The sequence below is a fragment of the Nesoenas mayeri genome (assembly GCF_963082525.1).
Source record: "Nesoenas mayeri genome assembly, chromosome: 1".
Taxonomy (NCBI): Eukaryota; Metazoa; Chordata; class Aves; order Columbiformes; family Columbidae; genus Nesoenas; species Nesoenas mayeri.
The window spans coordinates 183,931,839-183,955,538 of NC_137541.1; the positions used below are offsets into that span (position 1 = coordinate 183,931,839).

General features: G+C 41.8%; 2 protein-coding genes across 7 annotated transcripts in view; both read left to right on the forward strand.

Annotated features, from left to right (window-relative positions):
* FNDC3A (fibronectin type III domain containing 3A) overlaps window positions 1-14,759 on the forward strand; it is a 118,716-nt gene extending 103,957 nt beyond the window's left edge. For all 6 annotated transcript variants that reach the window (XM_080351683.1, XM_080351681.1, XM_080351684.1 and 3 more), the window contains 10 exons: window positions 1,062-1,180; window positions 3,733-3,838; window positions 3,932-4,107; window positions 5,179-5,292; window positions 6,116-6,265; window positions 6,783-7,066; window positions 9,115-9,324; window positions 10,691-10,857; window positions 11,457-11,584; window positions 14,367-14,759. In XM_080351683.1, the coding sequence (XP_080207809.1) occupies window positions 1,062-1,180; window positions 3,733-3,838; window positions 3,932-4,107; window positions 5,179-5,292; window positions 6,116-6,265; window positions 6,783-7,066; window positions 9,115-9,324; window positions 10,691-10,857; window positions 11,457-11,584; window positions 14,367-14,681 (1,769 nt within the window). In that variant the 3' untranslated portion in view covers window positions 14,682-14,759. The remainder of the gene's footprint in view (window positions 1-1,061; window positions 1,181-3,732; window positions 3,839-3,931; window positions 4,108-5,178; window positions 5,293-6,115; window positions 6,266-6,782; window positions 7,067-9,114; window positions 9,325-10,690; window positions 10,858-11,456; window positions 11,585-14,366) is intronic.
* A 2,424-nt stretch (window positions 14,760-17,183) lies between these two features.
* MLNR (motilin receptor) lies at window positions 17,184-20,057 on the forward strand (the record flags this gene model as incomplete). Its single annotated transcript, XM_080364116.1, has 2 exons — window positions 17,184-17,940; window positions 19,744-20,057. 2 exons carry the CDS (start codon window positions 17,184-17,186, stop codon window positions 20,055-20,057), a joined length of 1,071 nt encoding a protein of 356 aa, XP_080220242.1.
* Window positions 20,058-23,700: the final 3,643 nt, after the last annotated feature.

Sequence of the window (23,700 nt, forward strand, 5' to 3'; positions counted from 1 at the left end):
GGAAATCGCACATTTCAGACATTTTAGGGCAGAAAGGCAGGGCCATGTGGTTTTGGATGTGTGACAGATAAAAGAAAACTAGTACTCCATTTGTCACTATTAAAGTAGAGCAGTGATACAGCTAGGATACCATTTTTTCTGCTATTTGCTTTTCTATCTTTTAATACAGAAAGGAAATTAACAATATTTCTAAACTGGACATAAAGCTACCCAGCTAATTTTTTCTAAAATCTAGTAACCTTATTAAACTCAGAAACACAGTCACACTGAGAATGATATCGGTGCGTCAGATTAAGACAGCTCTCTGTCCCCAGATTGTAAGGGCAGCCCTGTCAGGGGTTCTTTTGGTAGTCAGTCTGTCACTTTCCTTTCTGCATCATGTGTGCACATTCAGTCACTTTTGGAATAACTTCCCTGAGCTTTTCATGCACATTTAGTGAGCTGTGCATTATGTTTCATTCCCGGTTCTCTAAGTTCTGTGATGAATTGGGTTGTTGGAGATTTCATTAAAAGTCCCCGGATTCCCTGCTTAGTATCTTAAAAGGAGAGAGAGAATGCTAAAGAGTTTCTGGTTTTAGGTTCTGCCTGAATGAAATCAGTATTTCAAGTGGTGCTGGGCCACTCAGGAATACAGGAACAAGCTTTATCAATTGTGGACTGTAGTTACAGTTCACAAAACAAATGTTGTAATTAAAAGTTCTTTCCATGGAAATTTTTGCTTTTGTATCATTCCTATTTATTTTATTACGATGTTTGAATGTGCCTGCTGGCCCGATAATAACTGCTTCATTAAAAGTAAATTCACTCCTAGTTAATGTGAATACCAAATAAGGAACATATTTTCACTTCAGATCTACACGAATTTATCTAGGAAACTATCTTTATGAAATGGTTAGATCTTTTTCCAGGAAACTGAAAGCAAACCTTAAAGTTTTTTGTTTTCTTTTGTTTTTATAAATGTCAGGCACATATTTAGTAAAGCTTGGATACCTGCTGTGGCTGGTATTGAAGTGTGACAAGTTACACCTTGCTTCATTGCACGCTTATTCTTAACCTTTCAGGAAACAAATGGGACACAATATACAGTGGAGCTGCTAGGGAACATGTGTGTGACCGACTAAACCCTGGTTGTTCCTATCGCTTACGTGTATATTGCATTGGGGAAGGAGGACAAAGCACGGTAATATGAGCTAATATTTTTATTAAATAAAATGTCTCTCTCTTGAAGAAAATCTGGTCCAGTAGTTAGTAAGCAAATATTGTACAGAAGTCCCTAACAAAATAACTGTAATTACTATCTCAAAAAGGTTCCAATATTGATGCACAGTATTTCAGGTTTCTGGCCATTTCTTAAAGAAATAAATGTGATTATTCTTTTCTGATGCTGTGTTTTGTTTAAAGTGCTTTTTCTTATTTACAGAAAGAGAAACTATGTCTTGTCCTATGTGATGTCATTTCTTAAGGCATATCCCAAGACAGCAGCGTACATGTAATATTTTCCCTGTGGAATGCCATGTCTGAGCAGCCCGTCCAGCCCCATGGGCAGGGGACGAGGCAGCGTTTCCCCTGGCTCCGTAGCCTCTTCCCATGCTGACCCAGCCACAAATGCAATGTTTACATTGCTCTGCTTTCCAGTATTCCCAAACAATTCGCTGTGCCATACTATTCTCCCTCATATATACATATTAGATACACATGCACTTGCACTGTCACTTCTGTGGTGTAGTTCAGCCTCCAGTGCCCAAATGTCACTCTATATTCTTGTCCCTTCTTCCCAGCACCAGGTTGAACAAAGCCAGCCCCGGCTCTCTGCAGACTTCTCCAGCAGGGCTTCGCTGTCAAGCTGATCTCCTGAAAATCTTAAAGCCTTCCATTCTTGGTGTTTGCATTTTTCCCCACTCGCCCTTTACTACATGAAATTTGTGTGTTCTTCCCACCCCTAGAAGTCCCCTGCACAGCCAGCCTTGTTCACAGCCACCTTGTCTTAAGGATTAGGATCATAGAATCATAGGATAGTTTGGATTGGAAGGGACCTTCAAAGGTCATCTAGTCCACCTCTCCTGCAATGAGCAGAGACATCTAACATCTTATAGCTCATTTATTTTAAGGGAGCTGTATTCATGAATCAGTTACCTGTTTCAGAAAGTAAACCCTAGCTGTACTTCTTTAATTGTTGTGTATTACACACACACTACTTGTCCAGAGAAGGTCGCAGAGCTACTGACCTCATGGCTCTCAGTCCGTACTCCAGACTCCTGACTTGATGTCTGTGAGACCACGGTGAATGTTCCCAGTAGTGTTTTCAGCTGAAGTTTGGATGATAAACGTGTTCATGGTACAGAAGACACTGTAAAGTTTTACTGTGAGTCTTCTGATCCGTACTGGGCAACCACTGCCTTCACAGGCTCGGGAAGCTCTGTGTGACAACGGCAGAGCTGCCACTACCAAGAGTGGTCACCATTCTCCTTTCTGGCATAGGTACTACAGGTGACCTACAAATTTGGCTGAGGCTTAAAGACAGACCACTCACTATGGAAGTGGGTGCCGTGCCTAGGAGATTTCCTGAACCCTCCAACTTAAGCCAAATTATTGTAATTACTCTGGACTCCTTTGGTGCTGATTCAGCTGCAGCACTGTCACCCATGCCATAGCTCAGCTCGCTGTTTTACAGGGGGAAGAGAAGGCAGGATAGTGTCCTGTCACCAAACCACAAGTGCATCTGCGTCTTTGGTGACCTTTCCTCTGCCAATTTCCTTCCCCACAGCTCAACTCAGTTAGTATAGAATAAAAATTATTTGAGTACCAAAAAGAAGATAACTTTCAGAAAATCCTGATAATTTCTGAAGGTGTCAGACATCAACAGAAAAATAGTAAAGAATGATGTAATAAAACTTTTCTGTAGTTTGTCATGGACATATGCCTCCTGAGAAACGTTCTGCCTTTTAAGTAGCATCTGTTGTTCAGTGCAACGATACATTTCAAAGGAACTGAAAAGCAGCAGAGCTTCCGATCTACTCTTTCTGGAACATACGTAGAAAGCAGTTGTGAAATGAGACTCTAAGATGCATCTCTCTTGTAAATTAAAAGGCTTACCAACTTCACATTAGTTCTGTATCGCACTGAAGCTGATGACCCCGCAGCGTCTCTGACTCATTTCTGCCTGCACCCAGAATAGGCAATGCCATCTGCTGTGTGTTGTTATGCTGTGTATTTTTGCAGATGCTTCAAATCAGAGCTAGAAGTTTGTTGCACATTTAGTATTACTAAGCAATGAAAAGTTGAAATCTCCATTGTTTTTAATCTCTTCTGATTGACATTTCTGCCGACTTTTCCTTTCTGATATCTTCTTGCACAGAAAGTACACAACCCTTAGAATAAAGTTTTAGAAATCATTAAACTGCAGCTTGATGGAAAAGGGAATGAGTTTATATTGAATAAGTCATATTTCAAGCATCTATACTAGGTTTGTACTGATACTGAACTACTGCTTTGAGTTCTACCCTTTTGTGTGTACTAAAACACAAAAGCAGAAGCTAATTTTGTGTATACGTGATTACTGTGGTATGTTTTATATCGGTATTATGACAAATACATACCAGATCACTTCATGTGTTTGAAGATGTCATTCAAAAAATGGAAGACCTTGTTTCTGACTCAAGTCTTTACTTGTGGCATAATTGATAGTGCTTATTTTGGCCTAGATGACTTCATTAATCTGTCTTTCCTTTGTAGGCATCTGATTCTTTACTGGTGCAGACACCAGCAGTGGTTCCTGGTCCATGCCCACCCCCAAGGCTACAGGGTAGACCAAGAGCAAGAGAAATTCAACTGCGCTGGGGTAATTCTATTACAAATATTAGCAAGCATAAGGGATCCAAATGTGTTGCGTGTTAAAATTAAATACGCTTTTCTCTTTTTTTCTTATTTTCAGGACCACCTCAGGTAGACGGTGGTTCACCTGTTACCTGCTATGGTCTGGAAATGTTTCAGACAGAAACCGATGAACACAGAGAGGTTTACCAGGGCTCTGATGTTGAATGCACAGTAGGCAGCCTTCTTCCAGGAAGGACGTACAGCTTCAGACTGCGAGCAGCTAACAAGGCTGGGGTAAGGAATGGTCTAAAATGAAATTAGTTCCGGAGGCTGCAACCACTATTAAGGATCTTCCCTTTTAAAATAAGCATTTAAGAATCATTTTAAAATGAGGTTTTCCTGATGTAGAGTCATTTGATTCGCATAGGTTATTGGTGTGTGGGAACAGACAGTTAAACATCAGTTTATAATAATGACGGTTTTAGATGAAAGGAAGAGAAAATAGCTAATTCTGTCTTATATCTGAATAACAGTTTTGGGAAATGGTTAGGAAATGCAAAGTACTTTATCAAAGCATTGTTGCAATTTTTATATTCTCATGTGAAGTAAGGTAGTAAATTATTTTCTGTATATAGCTTTGTAAATTGATTGACCTTCATTTTTACAGCTGTTGGTGTTCTAGAATAATAAGTGTTACCTGACCTTTTTAGATTTAGTTTAATTTCTGAGTATGTTTCATCAGATACAATAATATTTTCTCTATTTGGAGCATTAACTGTGTTTAAATCAATTGTTGCTGTAGAAAAAGCTTTATTTAACTATGTATCCAAAGTCCTGATTTAAAGACAGGGAGGCAGGGCTACTTGCATTTGTTCAATAACATTCTGTTCATAAAAATTATCATGACCAGTTGACACTGCTTATGGAGAGGTCTGCAGCTTAAGGCTTGAAAGCACTGACCTAACATGTTGTCCACCCCCAGCAAACAGTGGTTTGTAGCTCGGGCATTTTTTTAAATCCTTTATCTCTTTTATGTAAATAGGTAGTTACAAATGGTGTTCTGTTGTAGTGCAGCCATCGCATAACTTCAAAATAGGGATTTGGATAGCATTTTTCTGTTTTGCCTGAGAATGTGAAGTGTCAAATTTATTCTGATTGTATTTACAAGGAGAGTCTTACAGCTATGCTGGAGAATAGTCAGATACTGAAATAAATCCTGAATCCACAGTCCACAAAGATTTATTTCATAAGCAAATAATACAAAGTTTCAGGCTGCTGTTATATGTCCCTACTATGGTAAACTGTTATTTTTAAAGTAGTAATTTTATTTTTACAAATTAGTTGTATCAACTCCCTTTTTAACAGTTTGGACCTTATTCGGAAAAATGTGAAATAACTACAGCACCTGGACCACCAGATCAGTGCAAGCCCCCTCAAGTGGCGTGCAGGTCTGCTGCGTGTGCTCAGGTATCGTGGGAGGTAAGAATTCCATGTTACACCTGTCTTAACATGATTGTCTTCTACATTGTTAAGTTCAACTTTAAAAGCTCGAGACTGTTTTTGATCATATTTTTAAACATACTTACCTGATTATCCAGTACTTGGTATGTAAAACCTTCAAGTCATTCATCATACTGTTTTATGGGAGCTGTAAGTTGGCAGCCTGCAGGTACTTGAGATCTTAACTTTGTTCTTTTGTTTAAGAGTTTTATCACAAATGCTGCCCTGTATTTCCAAGTGATGCAGGCTCTTAAAATATTTATTTAATGTACTTATCTTTCCTCAGAGCAAATATATCCACATAATACAGCAAGTTATTGTGCATTTACAGTTTTTATAAGCTGATTTAATTTTATATAATTACATCAGCAATAATGTAGCAAAAGCCATACAGACTTCCTATAAACCCATAGTACTTAGATATCTGATTAAAAAATGCAATAGATAAAAATTAAGCTTGTAAAAAAGAAAGATTCTATCTGGGAATACTGTTTAAACATGGCTTTACAGTGGCTTGAGATGAAGGATCTGAGTTATAGGACAGTACAGCAAAAAAGGCGACTGAAATCACCATTATTTTGTATAGAGCATTCTCTGCAACCGTAAATAGTCTTTTGAAAGTACAGGTCACCCAAGGCCAGTAATGCATTCTGATTTATTTGTATTGTACTAGATGAAAAATCAGTAAAGAAATTGGAGGGTAACATTCCTGTGGGGAAAAAAAAAAATAGATGTGGTGAGTTGGGTTGAATTTTTTTGAGTCAGTGAAATTAACTGCTGAGTATTTGTATCCATTTTGAAGGTTCCAGTGAGTAACGGTGCCGACGTCTCGGAGTATCGACTGGAGTGGGGCGGTGTGGAAGGATGCATGCAGATCGCCTATTGTGGGCCCGGGCTCAGCTGTGAAGTGAAAGGGCTTTTGCCTGCCACGATATACTATTGCAGGGTTCAGGTAAGGACAACAAAGATGATTAAGGGAGTGGAGCATCTCCCTTATGTGGAAAGGCTGAGGGAGCCGGGTCTCTTTAGCTTGGAGAAGAGGAAACTGAGGGGTGACCTCATTCATGTTTACAGATATATATAAAGGGTGAGTGTCACGAGGATGGAGCCAGGCTCTTCTCGGTGACAACCAATGATAGGTCAAGGAGTAATGGGTTCAAACTGGAACACAAGAGGTTCCACTTAAATTTGAGAAGAAACTTCTTCATGGTCAGGGTGCCAGAGCACTGGAACAGGCTGCCCAGGGAGGTTGTGGAGTCTCCTACTCTGGAGACATTCAAAACCCACCTGGACGCCTTCCTGTGTAACCTCATCTGGGTGTTCCTGCTCCAGCAGGGGGATTGGACTAGATGATCTTTCGAGGTCCCTTCCGATCCCTGACGTTCTGTGATTCTGTGAACTGTTGTTAGTGAAATCTGGAAACGGGAATCAACCCTGCTGTAAAAATGTGGTCTGCTTTGCATTTGCAGGCAGTGAATGTTGCAGGTGCCGGCCCCTTCAGCGAAGTGGTGGCGTGTATGACTCCGGCCTCCGTACCTGCCATTGTGACGTGTCTTCGGGGACTAAGTGAGGATGAAGTGGAAAGTCCATATTATTCTCCTTCCACATGCCTTGCTATAAGCTGGGAGAAACCTTGTGACCATGGATCTGAAATCCTTGGCTACAGCATAGACTTTGGAGATAAGCAGCCAGTAACCGTTGGGAAGGTTCTGAGCTATTTGATAGATGGTTTACAGCCAGATACTACCTACAGGTACGCCATGCACAGTTATGCGACAGCCTGCTGTTTCTTCCACAAGAGCAGATTCTTTATTCGTTTGTTTCCTTATATTTTTTTTATTCTCTACCCGAGTCAGCGAAGTACGAGTACATAGCAATGAAGGAAAAGGAAGCTTTATAATGATGATCTTCATAAGCAGATTGAGCTGTGCTGGTTTATTTTATTTCAAGAACAATTTAGTGTGTTTATTACTGTAGATCTGCCATATCTCTCTGGTTAATATGTCAGTTTAACTAAATTCAGATTACAGATTCAGATTCGTATCTGGCTTTTGGACTGGTTGTTTCATAGATGGCCTCTAATCTGTTTGACGATAAAATCCATCCAAGCAAGGACCGTGTCCAGTCTTTATTGACTGGATTGTTTGATCTGACGACAGTTCATCGCAACTTGCAATGCATTTTCTGCAGAAACAAGAAGAATTTGGGTAGCAGTCAGCATGAAGAATATTGGTTTGAAAATCTATCCGTCAATTTTAAATCTCTTTTGAAGAATTTTCATCACTAAAATCATCCCTTATGTTTGGCCTAAGGGTTACTGAAAAATATAAATGTAAACATCAATAATTCTGACATTCTACAGTCCTGTTACAAAAACATGTTCTCAGTTTTAAAACTTAAAGGAGAATGTCATTCCCACTGAATATTTAGGATATCATCTGGCTATGTAGTTTTCTGAATCCGTAAAAATTTGGGTTTACTTTTTTAATGCTGTATATTAGACTACAGTGTTTCTGTGTGCCTTATAAGTATTTAACAATAATGCTGGCAATTTGAAGAGCCATTGCTCTCTGTGTCAACAAACTGAAAAATGAGAAGTTTCTATTGCAAACATATTTCTGGACTTCTACCCACAAAAGTGCTTTTATAGAATACACTGTCAACTCTTTCTGCAAATAAAAAATTGCATCTATTAACCTTTGTTCTGTGCTATAATAAATTAGCATAATGTTAAATATTACTGTAGTGAAGGATAAATATTTATTCAGAAGCCTGCACACACATTTGTGTTTCATAATTTTTAAATTGTGTGGTTGATTGTTTCAGAATTTAATTATGGTGATTACTTTTTTTCAGTTACCTAGATACTAGTTTAGACAAGCAAATGTTAGTCTGCAAAATGAGGTTAGACACACTTGGCTCTCTATGGCTACCTGTGAGATGTGTGAAGAGCCTCAGAGTTCTCTGTTTTCTGCTTTTTCATTTTTAGAAATAAATTTATTGGCTACTTCTTTAAATTCTTATTTGTAAACCTAATGCCAGAATTGTTTTCCATTAAGTATCCAAAAAAAATATATCCCTGAATTTTGAGTTCTACAAACCCCCCAACCCTGTGTCCTTTGACACCTAGTTTTCCCCTCTCCCTTTCCAAGCAGCCCCAAGATGGTGTGCATTTGCAGGTACCCAGAGATGTATTACCAGTCAAAACAGCAAGAGAGGCAGCTGGGCACCATCGTTTTATTTTCACATATCAAAGTGTCTCAGAATGGCTGGGGTTGGAAGGGACCTCTGGAGATCATCTAGTCCAACCCACCTGCTAAAGCAGGTTCACCTGGAGGAATGAATCAGATCCATTCCAAAAGCATGTAAAACTTCCCTGTGGTCATCCTTGAACTCACCTGATGCGGTAGCCAAAGATTCCTCTCTTGAGGGTTGGGTTTATTTACCTTCCCTCATCTCTCCAATGTGAGTATCAAACATTTTGGTACCAGGCCTGCAGGGTCAGGAAGATGAACCACCCTTGAAGTAACTTTTGCATCTTTTCTCTAATGTGAATGATGCAAATATGCTAACGTATTTTTATTTTTAATCAATCCAGCTCCTTAAAACATGGCGAGGAAAATGACACAGCTGCATATTCATGACAGTCTATCAAAGCATAATATTGATAAAAGTCTGCCGGGTAGAAAGTCCCATCTATTTGATATTGTTATTCTCTCTTGAATGTGAATGGTGGAAACAAGCAGTTATTATTTAGAATCTAATTTCAGGCCAATTATTCTCTCTTTTTTCAAATACTAGAGTACGAATTCAAGCCCTAAACAGTCTGGGAGCAGGTCCTTTCAGCCACACCATAAAACTGAAAACAAAGCCTCTTCCCCCGGATCCACCTCGCCTGGAATGTGCTGCGTACAGTTCTCAGACTCTCAAGCTGAAGTGGGGAGAGGGAGCTGCAAAAGCATTAACTGACTCCATTCAGTACCACCTTCAAATGGAGGATAAGAACGGAAGGTTGGTTTTTGCATTGCTTTAATCCGCCCTGTATCACTGCAGTCTGGTGCTTGGGAAATGGCAGCAAAGTGCCAATTTCCATACACTGGGCTGAATTTACAGCAGATATAGGAGGCCATCTCATCTGGACAGGCAAGAAGGGCTCTAGTGTTCTGTGCTAGGAAGTACAAGATGAAAAACTTCACAGTTTTTTTATTTACAGTTCAATATGAAGAATTTAATGAAGTGTTTCATACCAGCGCATTTTTCTCTCTCACAGTTAAGTCTTTCATCAAGGTATCAAGTCTAATCATTCTTGTGAATTTTATATACTTGATACTGGAAAGGGTGAGTTCTTCACTCTCTGTTGTCTTTATATGCAATTATTCTAAGTGGAAAATAAAATCATATAGTACAAATTATTATTTCAAGGGATCCCTTCTCTCATGTTAAATCGGAATGTAAGCTGAGATGGTACAGCAAGTGTCCTTGCCTAGATGATAGAATGAACAATACTGCTGCACTGCGTACCTGTCTGAGTCTCAGGGTAGCGTTAGCTTGACAGTGAGACAAACTAGATCTACCAGGTGAAAATGCTCTGCTGTGATGAAAATAAATTAGACTTGTAACTGGAAAGAAATTCATTGCCGTTACCGAAGACTGGGTCATGTGCAGGTGCGATCTGTTTTGAAGTTAAACAAAAGTAGACGATAACCCCTACAGAAAGAGACGGAATTGTGCTGTGTCCTGGGGATACTAAAATTTGAAGTCAAATGAGAGATGCCAAGATCACTGTATGTAAGAATTAGAACGTGAGGGGAAGTGTCCAGTCTACAAAGCTCTCAGAGAGAGACCTGGTGTGTGCTGTGAGTGTGACTCTGGCCTCCTGTGCGGATCTGAGTGAGCTTCATCACTCACCCATCTCTGACAATGACCCACAAGAGCAGTTGGATCCGTGACTTTCTTAGGTGTAGTAAGGGAGAGTTGCAAAGGAGCAAGAAGCTGACATCTAGTTACCTAATTTTGAAAGCTAAAGATTTTGAAGGAGGAGATAACCAAAAAAAAAAACTGCTCTCATTTCTTATTGTTTCAAGTGCAGGAAGTGTTTCTGAAAATACTTTTTTCATCATTTTTCCCAAGAGACAGGCTGTAGTACTCTTTGCGTAAAAGCGATGTTATTTCAAAGACATGGGAAATAAAAACTTGGCCCTGGAAAGTGAGCTTATTGTATTATAGTAATGCCAGAACACTGTTTAACTCTGAAATAAGTATCTCTGGGTTTCTCGTTAGGTTCTGGGAAATGGTGGGAACAGGTTTCAAGACAATACCGTAGCTACTTTGGAAGTAATTTTCTGTGCTTAAAATAAGCTACTCTTTCCATTTTCAGGTTTGTATCCATATACAGAGGGCCATGCCACACATACAAAGTACAAAGACTCAGTGAGTCGACATCATACAAATTTTGTATTCAGGCATGTAATGAAGCTGGTGAAGGTCCCCTTTCTCAAGAATATGTTTTCACTACTCCCAAATCTGTTCCAGCTGCCTTGAAAGGTAAAAGTCCTCCTTTTGTTATTGGGGGGGCCAGGGGAGGGATGGCAAGTTGATTTTGGTGTTGTGTTGTATTTGGTGTATTTAGAATGCTGAGCTCTTTCCCAAGTGCAGGTAGGGGTAGTAAGGGAATGTCCTTTCATGTAATTACCTAAAGCCTAAAATATTTGCTCAAAAAAAAGGAGAGACTTGAGGTTTATGCATTCTTTGACATAAGATAGTTTGTACTTAGAATCCTTGCTTCCCAGGGAAGAGTGACCAGGCTGTTACAGTAAGTCGAGGTAAAAATCCTTCCTAGTGTGTTTAGAATAATTTTAAACAGAGCACCTGTTGTGTTTTTGCTGTTTTGGGGGTTTTTTTGCGTATGATATACACTTTCAGTCACCAATGGTACATAAACTAGCAATAAGAGACCAATGTGAATTGTTAGTTGTTGTTCCAGAAAACATTATCAGAAGAATACATTTAAATCTTAATCTTTTCTTTTTCTCTGAGACAAAACAGCAGATAGAATATAGAATTTTACAAGTCTAAGTTAGAATATAACATTAAGCAGTGGAGGAGGCAGAGCTGGCTGTCACTTCTGGGTTTTCTCCCTTCAGCGCCCAGGATAGAGAGAATCAACGATCACACTTGTGAGATCACGTGGGAGGTTCTGCAGCCCATGAAGGGTGATCCAGTTATCTACTGTCTTCAGGTCATGGTGGGAAAAGACTCGGAATTCAGACAGGTATGATGTGCTGAAGTTATTTTTTCTCCAGTTAGTATTTGTGATAACTAGCTTAGATTAAAGATTATTGTGTTCCAATGTGTCACCATGCTAACTCCTTGTTACTAAATAATGTAAGTTAACATCTCCTAAAACTCTTGTCACAAAGAGATGTAAGTAATATAAATAATGCAGTAAGTTGCAGCCTGTCCGAGTTACACTGATGTTTGCTAAATACTTAACATGTCAAGTGATGAGGAGGTTGTCCACTAATGGGAAAAACTGGCAAAAAGAAAATGTCTACCCAGTAGTACAGAATTGAGACTTAGGAGAAGAACAAAGGGTTCTCTTTGCACTACAAGCTGTTTGAAGGCAGTAAACAATGTTATAAAAACTTTGACGTTGTCAAAATCATACTTATGTACAGAGAACTGCAGACGGGAAAGACCCCCCTACTTATGCAATGCAGACATTCAGGTGTAGGGAGACTTTTTTAATATAATTCACTGATTATTTTTTTACCATAGGACCATTTCAGTAGTATGACATGCTGTAACTACAGGGGTCGAGCAGTTGAGAGTGTGTTTTAATTTCTGATTTGATTATCCAGACATGCAGTTTGAAACGTCAAGCTACAAATTAGTCTGCATTTAAAAGAGGATGTGCAGTGCTAATTTTGCTTCCCTATAAATGGCCTGATAATTGACATGAAACTGGGCTTGGAAACTCTGTTTCACACTGTTAAGCAAGCAGGTTTCCTTCCAGCAAGGAAACACAATTAATTCTGGTATATTATAATTTTATTATAGGTCAATATTAAATAAGTGTTGCCTGTGCTTTGGTTGATACAGACCTTAATATTTTCATAATTAATAACTTTTAATGTAGTGCTATGTTTGTTATGCCCATTTGTTAAATTTTTCAGCAAAAGATGAACCGTAATCCAAGGTATTTGTTACCTTGCCATGTGAATATTGTTTATTGTAACTTCAAAATTGTAGATGCAACATGAAGTATGTAAGGAAGGTGTGGTCAGTGTTGCTTCTAGACAGAGTCAAATCACGCTTTGATGAGCAATGTGCATTGCCAAACGAGCTGAAAATAAAAGTTACACTTTAAGGCTGAAAATAACAAAGTAGACTGAGTTGGATCATTCCTTTTGCCTCTCTAGAACTGTTCAGCGCAGTAAATTCAAATAAAATGAGAAGACTGGTTCGCAAAAATTAAAATTAGAACAGTCAAGAAGTAAACACCGTGGAAACAGCCTTCAAGATACTTAGATATAGTAGTGACAATTTTATTTGACATGGAGAAAAAATAAACTGCCTGGAAGTCCGTTCCCAGCTGTTTGCTACCATTTCCCTGCCAAAACTTCACTCTCTTCTCCCCCTTCCCCCTGATCTGTCAGCCAAGTTGTTCATGTTGTTGCTCCCTACGTGCTTCAGACAAAATGAGTTAATAATCTGCCATCTGAGCTCCATACATCAGTCAGGCTCTTACAGGAGTTAGGAAGCAACCACATAAATGCCCCAGCAAACACATTTGAGGGGGTTACAACTCATGGCAAGACACTGAGGACAAGTAGCTGGGGACAGTGACCCATGCATCTGATGCAGCTGGAGCTCGAGTAGGATGTGTGTCTGTGGCCTGTTTGCTGTCTACCGAGTGCAGGACACAAATTAGCAGAATTCTGAGGAAGCTGCACTTCCAGTGAGCTGCCCTGTCTGAGCGCAGGAACCATTTATTGAGCGAAAGAAAAGACCCCAGGTAGTAGATCCCAGCTCAGCTGCCTGGTGGTGGGAGGACTTTATGAGTCCAGGAGTAGCCACAGGCGCAGCAAACAGCTCAGAAGAGGTTTCCCGCTTCTTCCACTGAATGGCTGATAGTTTGCATTTGTGAAATACCATGTAACAGTATGGTAACTGTAGGGAAAACTGCTGCATGATGTGATTTTTCTGTATCCTGCTACAAATTAAATAAAGCAAATCCAGATAATGGTGGAGGTGGTGGGAGGTGAAGGGTTTTGAAGAGAGAAGTCGAATTGTACCATCCTACCCGTGTAATAGCTCAGTACCTCTTGATATACCTATAAACACAACATTGCACCTGCGTGCGATTTCGTTGGCTTTTACAGGACTTTTCCCTAGCTGCGAATTAATTAATTTGAGAAAACAGCATTTAGATTTCAGTGAATTAGGTACTCCATGCCAGAGTTGTGAACTGAACGGGAGAGTCTCCTTGTGTTACCCAGCCAGTGGGGAGGCCCATGGAGAGCACCCCGAGAAGTCACCTCTGCCTTGGGAACTGGTGACATGAAGAATTAGAGAAAACTCCTTACAGCCTTCCTGATACAATGTTTATTGGGGTAAATTATAGTATTTTAAATACGTGGTATCTTAACAACAATAAAGTACGTTGGATTAGATTAGATTTAGTGAAGTAGCGTGGTACAGAGTTAATTACCTAAAATCCTGTGATGAGATTGTATATTACATCCCATGGTGTAGTATTAATATTTACATTTTAAGTGGTCACTAAAACACCGCAACACTGGGGTTTCCAACAGAGGACTTGTAGTCCTTTTCCTTCATTTCACCAAAAGGACTGGGGACTTTATCTGGCATTTCAATTGCCTTTGTGAGCTTCTTGTCCATTTTTCTTTGCATGGGTGAAAACACCAGTGAGGAGTCGTGCTTTTTGCGGTTACCTTCACCCTAAACAAAAGCATCCTGAGATATAGATGCATATATAGGGTGGTTTTACTTCACGTGTTCTTTTTTTTCCCCCACACACTTTTTGCCAGATTTACAAGGGTCCGGACTGGTCGTTCCGCTACACGGGGCTCCAGCTGAACTGCGAATACCGTTTCCGCGTGTGTGCTGTTCGCCAGTGCCAAGAGACAGCGGGTCACCAGGACCTGGTGGGCCCCTACAGCGCCCCCGTGCTCTTCATCTCTCAGAGGACTGAACCGCCGGCCAGCACCAACAAGGACACTGTGCAGACCGCAAGGACACAATGGTCACAGAGCGACCAAGTGTGCGCTGCTGTCATCCTCGCACTTTTTGCTATCTTTTCCATTCTGATCGCTGTTATCATTCAGTACTTCGTAATAAAGTGAAGAAAAGAGATTTATTTTAGAACGCTGCCCATTACATTTTACTTTCTCATAATCTAAAAGTAATTCTGTTCTCTTGCTTTTACAAAACCAGGCGTTTAGCACTGGCATTGGGACTGGTGCGAACCTTTTCAGCCACTTTCAGATGCTTACTGGTAGGTATAGGCTGACACACGTTATTCGAACGCAAGCCACAGAAATACGATCTTTTGTTTAATATGCCTTCTTGCAGTACAAACTATACGGGGCAGGCGAGCAGTGTTTAATGAAAAGGGTTTCACCGGTAAACACGAGCGTAAAAATGGTTTCCTGGCCCCGACTTGTAAGGGTTGCGACCGTAACAGGGAAGAATGTGTAGATCGCATTTAAAACTTACACTAACAAACTTGTGCTGTATACAATATTAATCTGATGCTGTGAAAGCAATTTAGCGCTGTATTTCTACCTCCTCATTTGTCTTAATTATTTGGGAAGCAGGATTTACGCTTAAAAACAGAAGGAGCTTTTCTCAGGCAGCAAATAATAAACTGGATGGAAGAGTTTGCATGAAGGAAGCTTCTTATCTGATAAATGTGGAGTTCTTCACTGCAAGTGTATGTTTTCGAAAGACTACGAGGGGGTGGCACAAGTGGTTTATCTTACCCCCAGGATTTGATGTTTACTTAAAAAATGCCTCTTTTACTTCCTATGAATACAGAAGGGAGAGTGTGAGAGAACTTCTTAAACTTATTATTTAAATTGACCAACACATTTCCGAAGTTGACCTTTAATTGGATGCAGTTTATACAGATGTCTGTGCCCTCTGATTTTGGCAAGTTAATAGATACTTTGAGATAAACACCATTACTGAATTTTTGCTGTTTCCCCAACATTCACTTGCCATATCCACCAGAATCAAGCACTGCCTTTCTTCTGTTTGCTTTTTCTTTCTTTCTCTCTTTCTTTCTTTCTTTCTTTCTTTCTTTCTCCCTTTGGGGCACCATATCAGAAGACAAAGTGTAGTAACTTGCACCAGGAAACTTAAAGCTGCTTTTTTCTTGAGATCCTAATGTTTAATGTAATGTCTCTTTGGATACTGTACCAAATTGTTGATTGCATGTAGTTAATGTTGCATTAGAGCACTTTGCAGTTGCATAACTCATCAATGTTTTGTGAGCTTGCATTTTTGTGAGTTCTTGGATGACCAGACTGAATTTTATCAAGTATCCCATTGAACATCTTGCTAGATGTCAATGATTGCCAGTGACACAAAGCTTGTAGTGAAACTATCTTTAAAAAACACACACAAAAAAATCCTTGTCTCATCACACTTACGTTATTTGTTATACACTTTGTAATTAGCTATTTTTAATTTATTTGAGTTACAAGATAGTGGATCATTAATGACTTCTAGTTGTGTTCAGTTTAGCATTTTTAATGGTATTAAACACTTCTGTCAGTCTTAATAATAAAAAAGGAACCTCTGTCTTGTGCTTTGAAGATCTCTGAAGAATTTCTCTTATATTAGAACGGGCATGTATTGTAATTGTTTATACGTCCAATGATCTGTGCTGTAGAATAATGTTGCTGAGTTTCGTTTTTTTAAAAAAAGAAAAAAAGGAATGGCGAAGAACTTGGCCTCCACGTGGCTAGAACGATCTGTCTTTAAAATGTACTGTATGTTTACATTTTCTTTCAAATTTGTCATTTGTACGTATAGGCTGATACCTTTCCCACAGGATACCGTGATAACTGATGTTTTCTAGAACCTTCTTAAAAGTGCCATGTTTGGCAGTGCAAATGAGGTTGCGTGTACCAGCCCGGAGATTTCTTACGGTTGAATGTCTAAAACGGTAAGATTTGTTACTACAGTTAATCTGCAGTGACTTATGTTTTTCATAGTAAAATTCAAATGAGCTCCTATTTTTGATAGTCATTTAATAGTGTATTTGCCATTCGAGCCTCAGTGCGTATTACTGCATTGAAGACAGTTTTTAATGTAATCTTAATTTTACCTCATATACTGTACATTCCAAAAATAAATTTAAAAAGAAGAAAAAAAAAACCTCTAAACTTTTTAAAACGTTATAGATACACTACCAAACATATCACTTTACAATTGTACAACGTCGGACTCCATGAAGACGAACCTATATAGTCTGATAGAAAAAATACATAAACTATGTAGCAAAGTATCTTTAAAAATCTGTGGACAATAAAAGTATCCTTCTTTTTGGCTGGTGCTGGTCGGTGCTGTTGGCGGGTCGCGCCGCCGCCCGAGCGCTTGTGCTCGCTCCGGCGGGGGCGATGCGGCCGCTGCCGCCGGGCGGGCGGGGACACCCGGGGCCGCGCTGCCCTGGGGGCTCCGGAGCGGCGGCCCCGCGGGGCGGGCCGGGCGGTACCTGCGGCCCCGAGCCCCCGGGGCGGGGCGGGGCGGGGGCGGGGGAGCGGCGCTGCCCCCGGCAGGCGCGTCCCCCGGCAGCGGCGGCAGCGCCGGGGGCTGAGGCGGCCGCGCTCCCCGGCGGCATGTGGGGCGGCGGGAACGGCAGCGCGGGCGAGTCCTGGCCGTGGCCGCCCTGCGACGAGCGGCTGTGCCTGGCGCTGCCGGTGCGGGTGCTCGTCCCCGTCACGGCCGTCTGCCTGGGGCTCTTCGTGGTCGGCGTGGCGGGCAACGTCCTGACGGTGCTGGTCATCCGCGGCTACCGCGACATGAAGAACACCACCAACCTGTACCTGGGCAGCATGGCCGTCTCTGACCTGCTCATCCTCCTGGGGCTGCCCTTCGACCTCTACCGCCTCTGGCGCTCCCGGCCGTGGATCTTCGGGCAGCTGCTGTGCCGCCTCTCCCACTACCTCAGCGAGGGCTGCACCTACTGCACCATCCTGCACATCACTGCCCTCACCGTGGAGCGCTACCTGGCCATCTGCTTCCCCCTCAAGGCCAAGGTGGTGGTCACCAAGCGCCGGGTGAAGGCCGTCATCGGCATCCTCTGGGCCTTCGCGTTCCTCTCTGCCGGCCCCTTCTTCTTCCTGGTTGACGTGGAGCAGCCTGACAACCACACCGACTTCAGCCGCGAGTGCAAGCCCACCCCACAGGCTGTGGAGTCCGGCCTGCTGGCCACCATGTTCTGGGTCACCACCTCCTACTTTGTCCTGCCTGTCATCTGCCTCAATGTCCTCTACGGCTTCATCGGCCGGGAGCTGTGGCAGAGCAATGCCCGCCTGCGGGGCCCCAACGCGGTCCTCCGAGAGAAGGAGCACCGCCAGACCGTCAAGATCTTGGGTGAGTCCTTCTTCCATCCCTCCTTGTGCTGGTGGCTCACGGCTGGGGCTGAGAGCGGGGCTGGTCCCACGCAGGGCAGGGATAGCGCAGGAGAACCTCCTAGCCGTGCTGCTGAGCCCTTCTGTGCTCCCGGGGACCGTCACGGCAAGAATTTCACTCCCTCACAGCTGAGGCTTCACCTGGTGTAGCCTTGCACATCCAGCAGCATGACCGCCTTCTGCAGAACTACCCCTTTGCTGAATTTTACCAGGCAGAACCAAATACAAGGCAGTCTGCAACTCAGTAGTTTCTTCCAGTGGGCAGCAACACCTCTGCGTAGTAAATCTCTGCTTCAGAAAAATAAGTTTGATTTTCTTAGCAGCCTTTTGTAGCTCTCCTAGGAGAAAATCCACTGGTTGCCCAAGCAGGCTGAAAAACAGCAGCTTAACCCTTACGAGCCATTTGCAGGCAAATCACGCAATACCAAAGCGCTTCCTGCTGATGCAGGATGCTGTTAATTTTTACTTTGTTTTCTTGGTCATACATTCATTAACCTAGCATCAGGCTCTGCAAAGTTAGAGATCCCAGTCTGCCCTGGGGCTTTAAAGTTTCTAAACAGTGACCAATGTGAAGAAAAAAAAAATCCAATGATTGATTTATGAGCATAAAACAAAATGCCTTGCTTATTTGATTTTCTTTTCTACCTTTAGTGAAGGTTTTAGGGGCTACATGGGAGGCTTCTTCTACCAAGGATGTAATCAGCTGGATAAAAACAGCGTAGCACAAACATCATAAACTAATAAGCCCCAGAGAGTACATTTTGCTGACTTATTTGAGGAAGGTATTTACATTGGAATAGAGACAAGGTTTTCAAACAGGAACACCTGTGTCCGTCATCTCCTCGGAACCCACTGAACCAGACCAATTCCCCCTTCTCTCAAAGAGCCAGCAGCACAATGCTTGTGATGGATTTCAAGCATAAGCTTGCTTTGGCTATATCCCTTTTATTTAAGCTCCGAGAAACACAAAGGATGCTCTGTAAGTGATTATTTATTTGATTTAGTTGCATTTATAAACAAAAATAATAAAAACTATGGATACAGTAATCTGTTTATTTAATTGTTCCTCATCTGCTCCTGCTAATTCGCCATTGCAAAAGTGGTTTATTTGTGTTGTGCCAAAATGCGAGGCAAGACAACAGCTGGAGTGACTCGGGCTGGAGATCCATCTAGTCCAGTTATTTTCTGGGGATGCGAGATTCAGTGGAAAACAAAATAATCAATAGGCAAACTACACTGTAAGTCTTTATGTTACAAACCATCCCGTTGACAGCAGTGGGAGCTCGGTGGGAGCTCGGGTGATGGAGGTGCAGCCCCTACGCCATGGTCTTTTTCAGTGGTGTAGGTATTTTGAAGAACAGCTCTGTAGCGAATGGAGCTGTGGCCACAAACACAGCTCTTCTTATTCTGAGTTTTGTTGCCTTATCACACACATGGCACAACAGACATAGCCGAAGGGAATCTTTGTTGTGCCTGATGTTATTATATGGCTGTTACACTGTTAGTTGTTTCTGTTTTTCTTGGCAAACTCATGTCATGGTTTAGCTGAAGAATTTACCAGTTACCTTTTAAGCCAAAGAGTAACAATCAGACTTGATGCTATTCCAGTTTCCATGGTTTTCCAACAATTTAAAGTTGTTATTTCTATATATCATTTGTACCAGTTAGAAGAACCTGCAAAATCAGCCATGTAAAATTTAGTTTACTAGCTGGTTCAGTAGTTAACCCGCTCCTTAACTACTGTGTATGTAATTTTGTCTTACAGCTGTGGTGGTTCTGGCCTTTGTAATTTGCTGGCTGCCTTTCCACATCGGCAGGATCATTTTTATAAGCACCCAGGACACCGGGATGATGCTGTTCTCCCAGTACTTCAATATATTCGCCCTGCAGCTTTTCTACCTGAGCGCATCCATCAATCCCATCCTCTACAACCTGATCTCAAAGAAGTACAGGGCAGCAGCCTACAGGCTGCTGCTGCCGCACCGAGGAGCAGAAAGGGCTTTCACGGTCACGAAAGACGCTGGTGGCTGCACGGAGAGCAGCGCTAGCACTCGGCACGAATACGCCACCAGCCTCTGAGACCGCAGCCCGCGCTTCTCCAGGCTTTCTCTGCAACGGAGAGGATCTTCCTTTTCACAGGAGAGTCACAAAAGGATGGATATTTGTCAGGGCATGTGGTATTTCTAACCGTTTGTATTCTGGAATACTTACATTTTTGTTAACAGAACAAGCGGAAACCATGAAGTGGTGGGAATGATGTGCGATGCGTGAAAGATAACTCAATAGGAAAAGCTGGAGTAAATTAGCAGTAAAACTGTGGTTTCAATTTATTACATGTTGCTCATGGCATATGTATTCTGTGCAAACTATAGCGTTTTCTAAAAATCTTAACATCGGGGACTGCAAAAGAGGAGGGAGTTTGAGGGAGCAGCTCTGCTTGGGTGCAGAAATGGGTAAAACTCCCAGAAAGCCTTTGCCATTTAAAAATTATTTTCTTATAAATGAGATTTTACAAAACAAGAAGATGGATGCAAAATAAATCACCCACCATCCTGTGAACAACCTTGGAAGAAGGAGAGAGGGGGTGCACGTGTTTTTAGTGCCTGGTGGTGTAATCACAAAGGAAAGTTTCCCAGGCCGTTTCGCTGACTCTTCCTTTGGGAAAGCCTCTCCTCTGCACAGAAGCCTTAAGCCCTTTTGGTCTGACCTATGCGATCAAAGGTCTCTTATACACTAGCAACCAATCCCCTATATCTGTAAGAGTTTAGATATTCCTCATGATAGACCCATAGTGTTTGGTTAATGTTAGTGAAATGTCTCCACTGTGTCACGTTATATACTGCACATGCAAATAATATGCTGAGTTAATTCATCTTCCCACAAACGAGACCCATCACTGAATGTGCCAGGCTACACAAAGGCCTTACTGCTACATAATGCTGCACTGCGTCCAAAGCCAACTCACTGATTTTGCTCCGCAAAGGCTTCAAGTACCAACTTAAAAGACACGGCTTAGGAAGAAGAGCTTGTTGTGAGGAAGAGCTGGGAGGAGTCGCAGGACGGGACCAGAAAAATCTGGACCAGAATCGATGAAGTGGGACTCTACTTACAGGAGCATCACTGGTGTTATGGACATGCTTCTCCTTGGTTGTCTGTCAGCCTTTGTTAATTAATGTGTCTGTGGATCAAAAAAATAACAGTGGTGTTTACTGCAACAGTGTTTGATGCCATGCGAAGGCAGAAATAAACGTCCAGCTCAGACATCTTAAGATCTTAAAACTCAAGCCTTCCCTGGGCTTTAAGAAAATTACCAATTCTCCATTTAACAATCCATAGCTCTAAGTCACTGAATTAAAAACAAACAAACAAACAAACAAACAAACAACAATAACAACTAAAGCCCTTTAAAAAAAGCCCTATCTCATGGCACACACATTAAGCTTTCTTCTCTTGGCTTCCTGCTGAGGGAGAGCAGTCGTTTGAAGGGCTTGATTTGAGTTGCTTTTGCTGGGCGGGGAGGGATGTGTCATTAAGATGTTATATTATAATAAAAGAACAGCTGGTATTTTGTGTTTGTTTGGACAAGTTATTTTTAACAGCAACGCGTGTTGACTGAGGGGAAAAAAGAGCTTTGTCACATTGATCCATGGCTGTCGAGCCTCTTCTGCACGCCTGTGCGCTGCTGGTGAAGGCTTTTGCTTCATCACCAGCTACTAAATTGCACTGGGAGGTAAACGCCTCCCCAGCAGAAATTTCCCCAAAAACAGTTGCATGGGTACCATGAGCACAAGCTGTGAGCAGGCAGAAGGAGGGCAATGCTCTAGTGGGGTTCTTGGAAGGTTCCTTTCAACCCGAACTAAATGGTCTGGTTTTCTGTGTAAGTAAGTCATTTGTATTCCTGTTATAAATACCCTTTTGCACGCTTAGTGGAATAACACGCAGAGCAAACCACCTTGGTGAGCTTGCAGTGCCTTTTTGTTAAGGCCCTGTCACCACTAGAACAAAGGCTTTGGAAATCGATGGAGTTTGGGGAGTTTCCTCAGAATTAACCAGGCACGGCTGTCTCCAGCAGTTGGTACTGGATTGTGTAAAGAGAGGTAATGTAAACAAAATAATAGCACTGTCTTATTTATTCCCATGAACTCTGTGTTCAGATGCAGCTGGGCTATCTTTAGAAGAAACATTTCAGAACACTTTCTGAACTGGCTATAAAATATAAGGGAGAATGGGCAAGCGGTGCAGAGCAACTTTGTTAAGCAGAGAGAGAGAAGTGATGACGTTCATTGGTAATTTTTGAAAGAGAGATAAAATGGGGGGATGTAAAAGAAAAGCACAAAAATAGATTATAAGAAAACATGTCAAGGTACTCTGGTTTTTAAGAGAACATTTAATTACACTGAATGCAAAGGAAGGAAAAATCAGTGATTAGACACAGCCTGTGACTGACCCTGGAGACTTGTTAGAGCATCGTTGTGCTTAGGAAGATGTTAAACCAAGTTTGTAAAGGATCTAAACCTGTTCGTTATTTAACACATGAACAGGTTTTTTTTTCCTGGACGGATCAGAAAGAAACTCCTCCTGTGGATCGCAGCCTAAAGTGACAGCTCCGTCCCAGCATCACTGTGGTGCAGGGGGACCCTCACAAGGTCCCACAGGCTTTGGTGTCGCAGGGTCAGCTTCTCCCGCCCAGGCACCCGCGGCCTCAGCAAAGCTCGCTCACTGTCTGCCCCACGCTTGCAAAGCTGCCAAACGCTGCAATCAAAAACAGAAAGAGAGAGAGCTGGTAGCTCAAGGGCAAGTTGAGAAAAGACACCCGGCAAATCCATGAAAACCCTTTTCTGGGAGGGAGGCTACATCTGCAAACTCTTACTAGTTTGACACAGGGACATAAAGCTTGTGGAAGCTTTACAGTCTAAACAGTTGTGACAGAGAAAGAGCGATGGGCTCTGATGAATAGATCATTAGTACGAGATCTACCCCTGGCTGCTCACTTATCCAGCCTCCCATGAGCCCGCTCTGAAGGACACGGTGGCTGCTGAATAAATATACCGATACCTGCTTTTAAGTCAGTAGTCTGTCACATGTTAGGCTGTCCCTTTCTGCAGCCATAAATAAAGCTGCTGAAGTTACTGGGAATGCACGTTTGCACACTCTGTTAGCTTCAGTTAAGTATTCCCTCCAGTAAGACACAGGTTCACTCTAACAATAGTCAAGTTTTCTCATACTTATGATCCTGGTGTATCAGAAACAGGGAAAGCAGCAGCCACTGCAACAGGTGACACCGGGGCAAGCGCCAGAAAGTCAGACTCGGACAATCTTCCTGTTTTCTATCTATTCATTAATCAGCTACACATGGTGCATATAACTCCACATTAATTTGGGGCATGATATTCCCTGGCTCTAACATAACTTTATTGACATTTGCAGTATGATAACACTATGCCAACATTTCACTTAACATGACTCTAAATTAAGTATGTATTAGACTATCTAAATTAGATAACAGCTTTTAGAAATCTATTCTAAAAATGGAATTTCCATTCTAAAACATATGTGGAAAAGTAGTTGTTGCTTACCGTAAGAACCAGTATTTCTTTCCATTCAACCAGCTTGATTTGCACATGTTGATGCTCATAAGGGAGACAAAGCACTTTTCACTCCTATAAAGCTGACATGTTGAGATTTATTGCTTATTTCCCAATCAGAAAAATACACACATAGG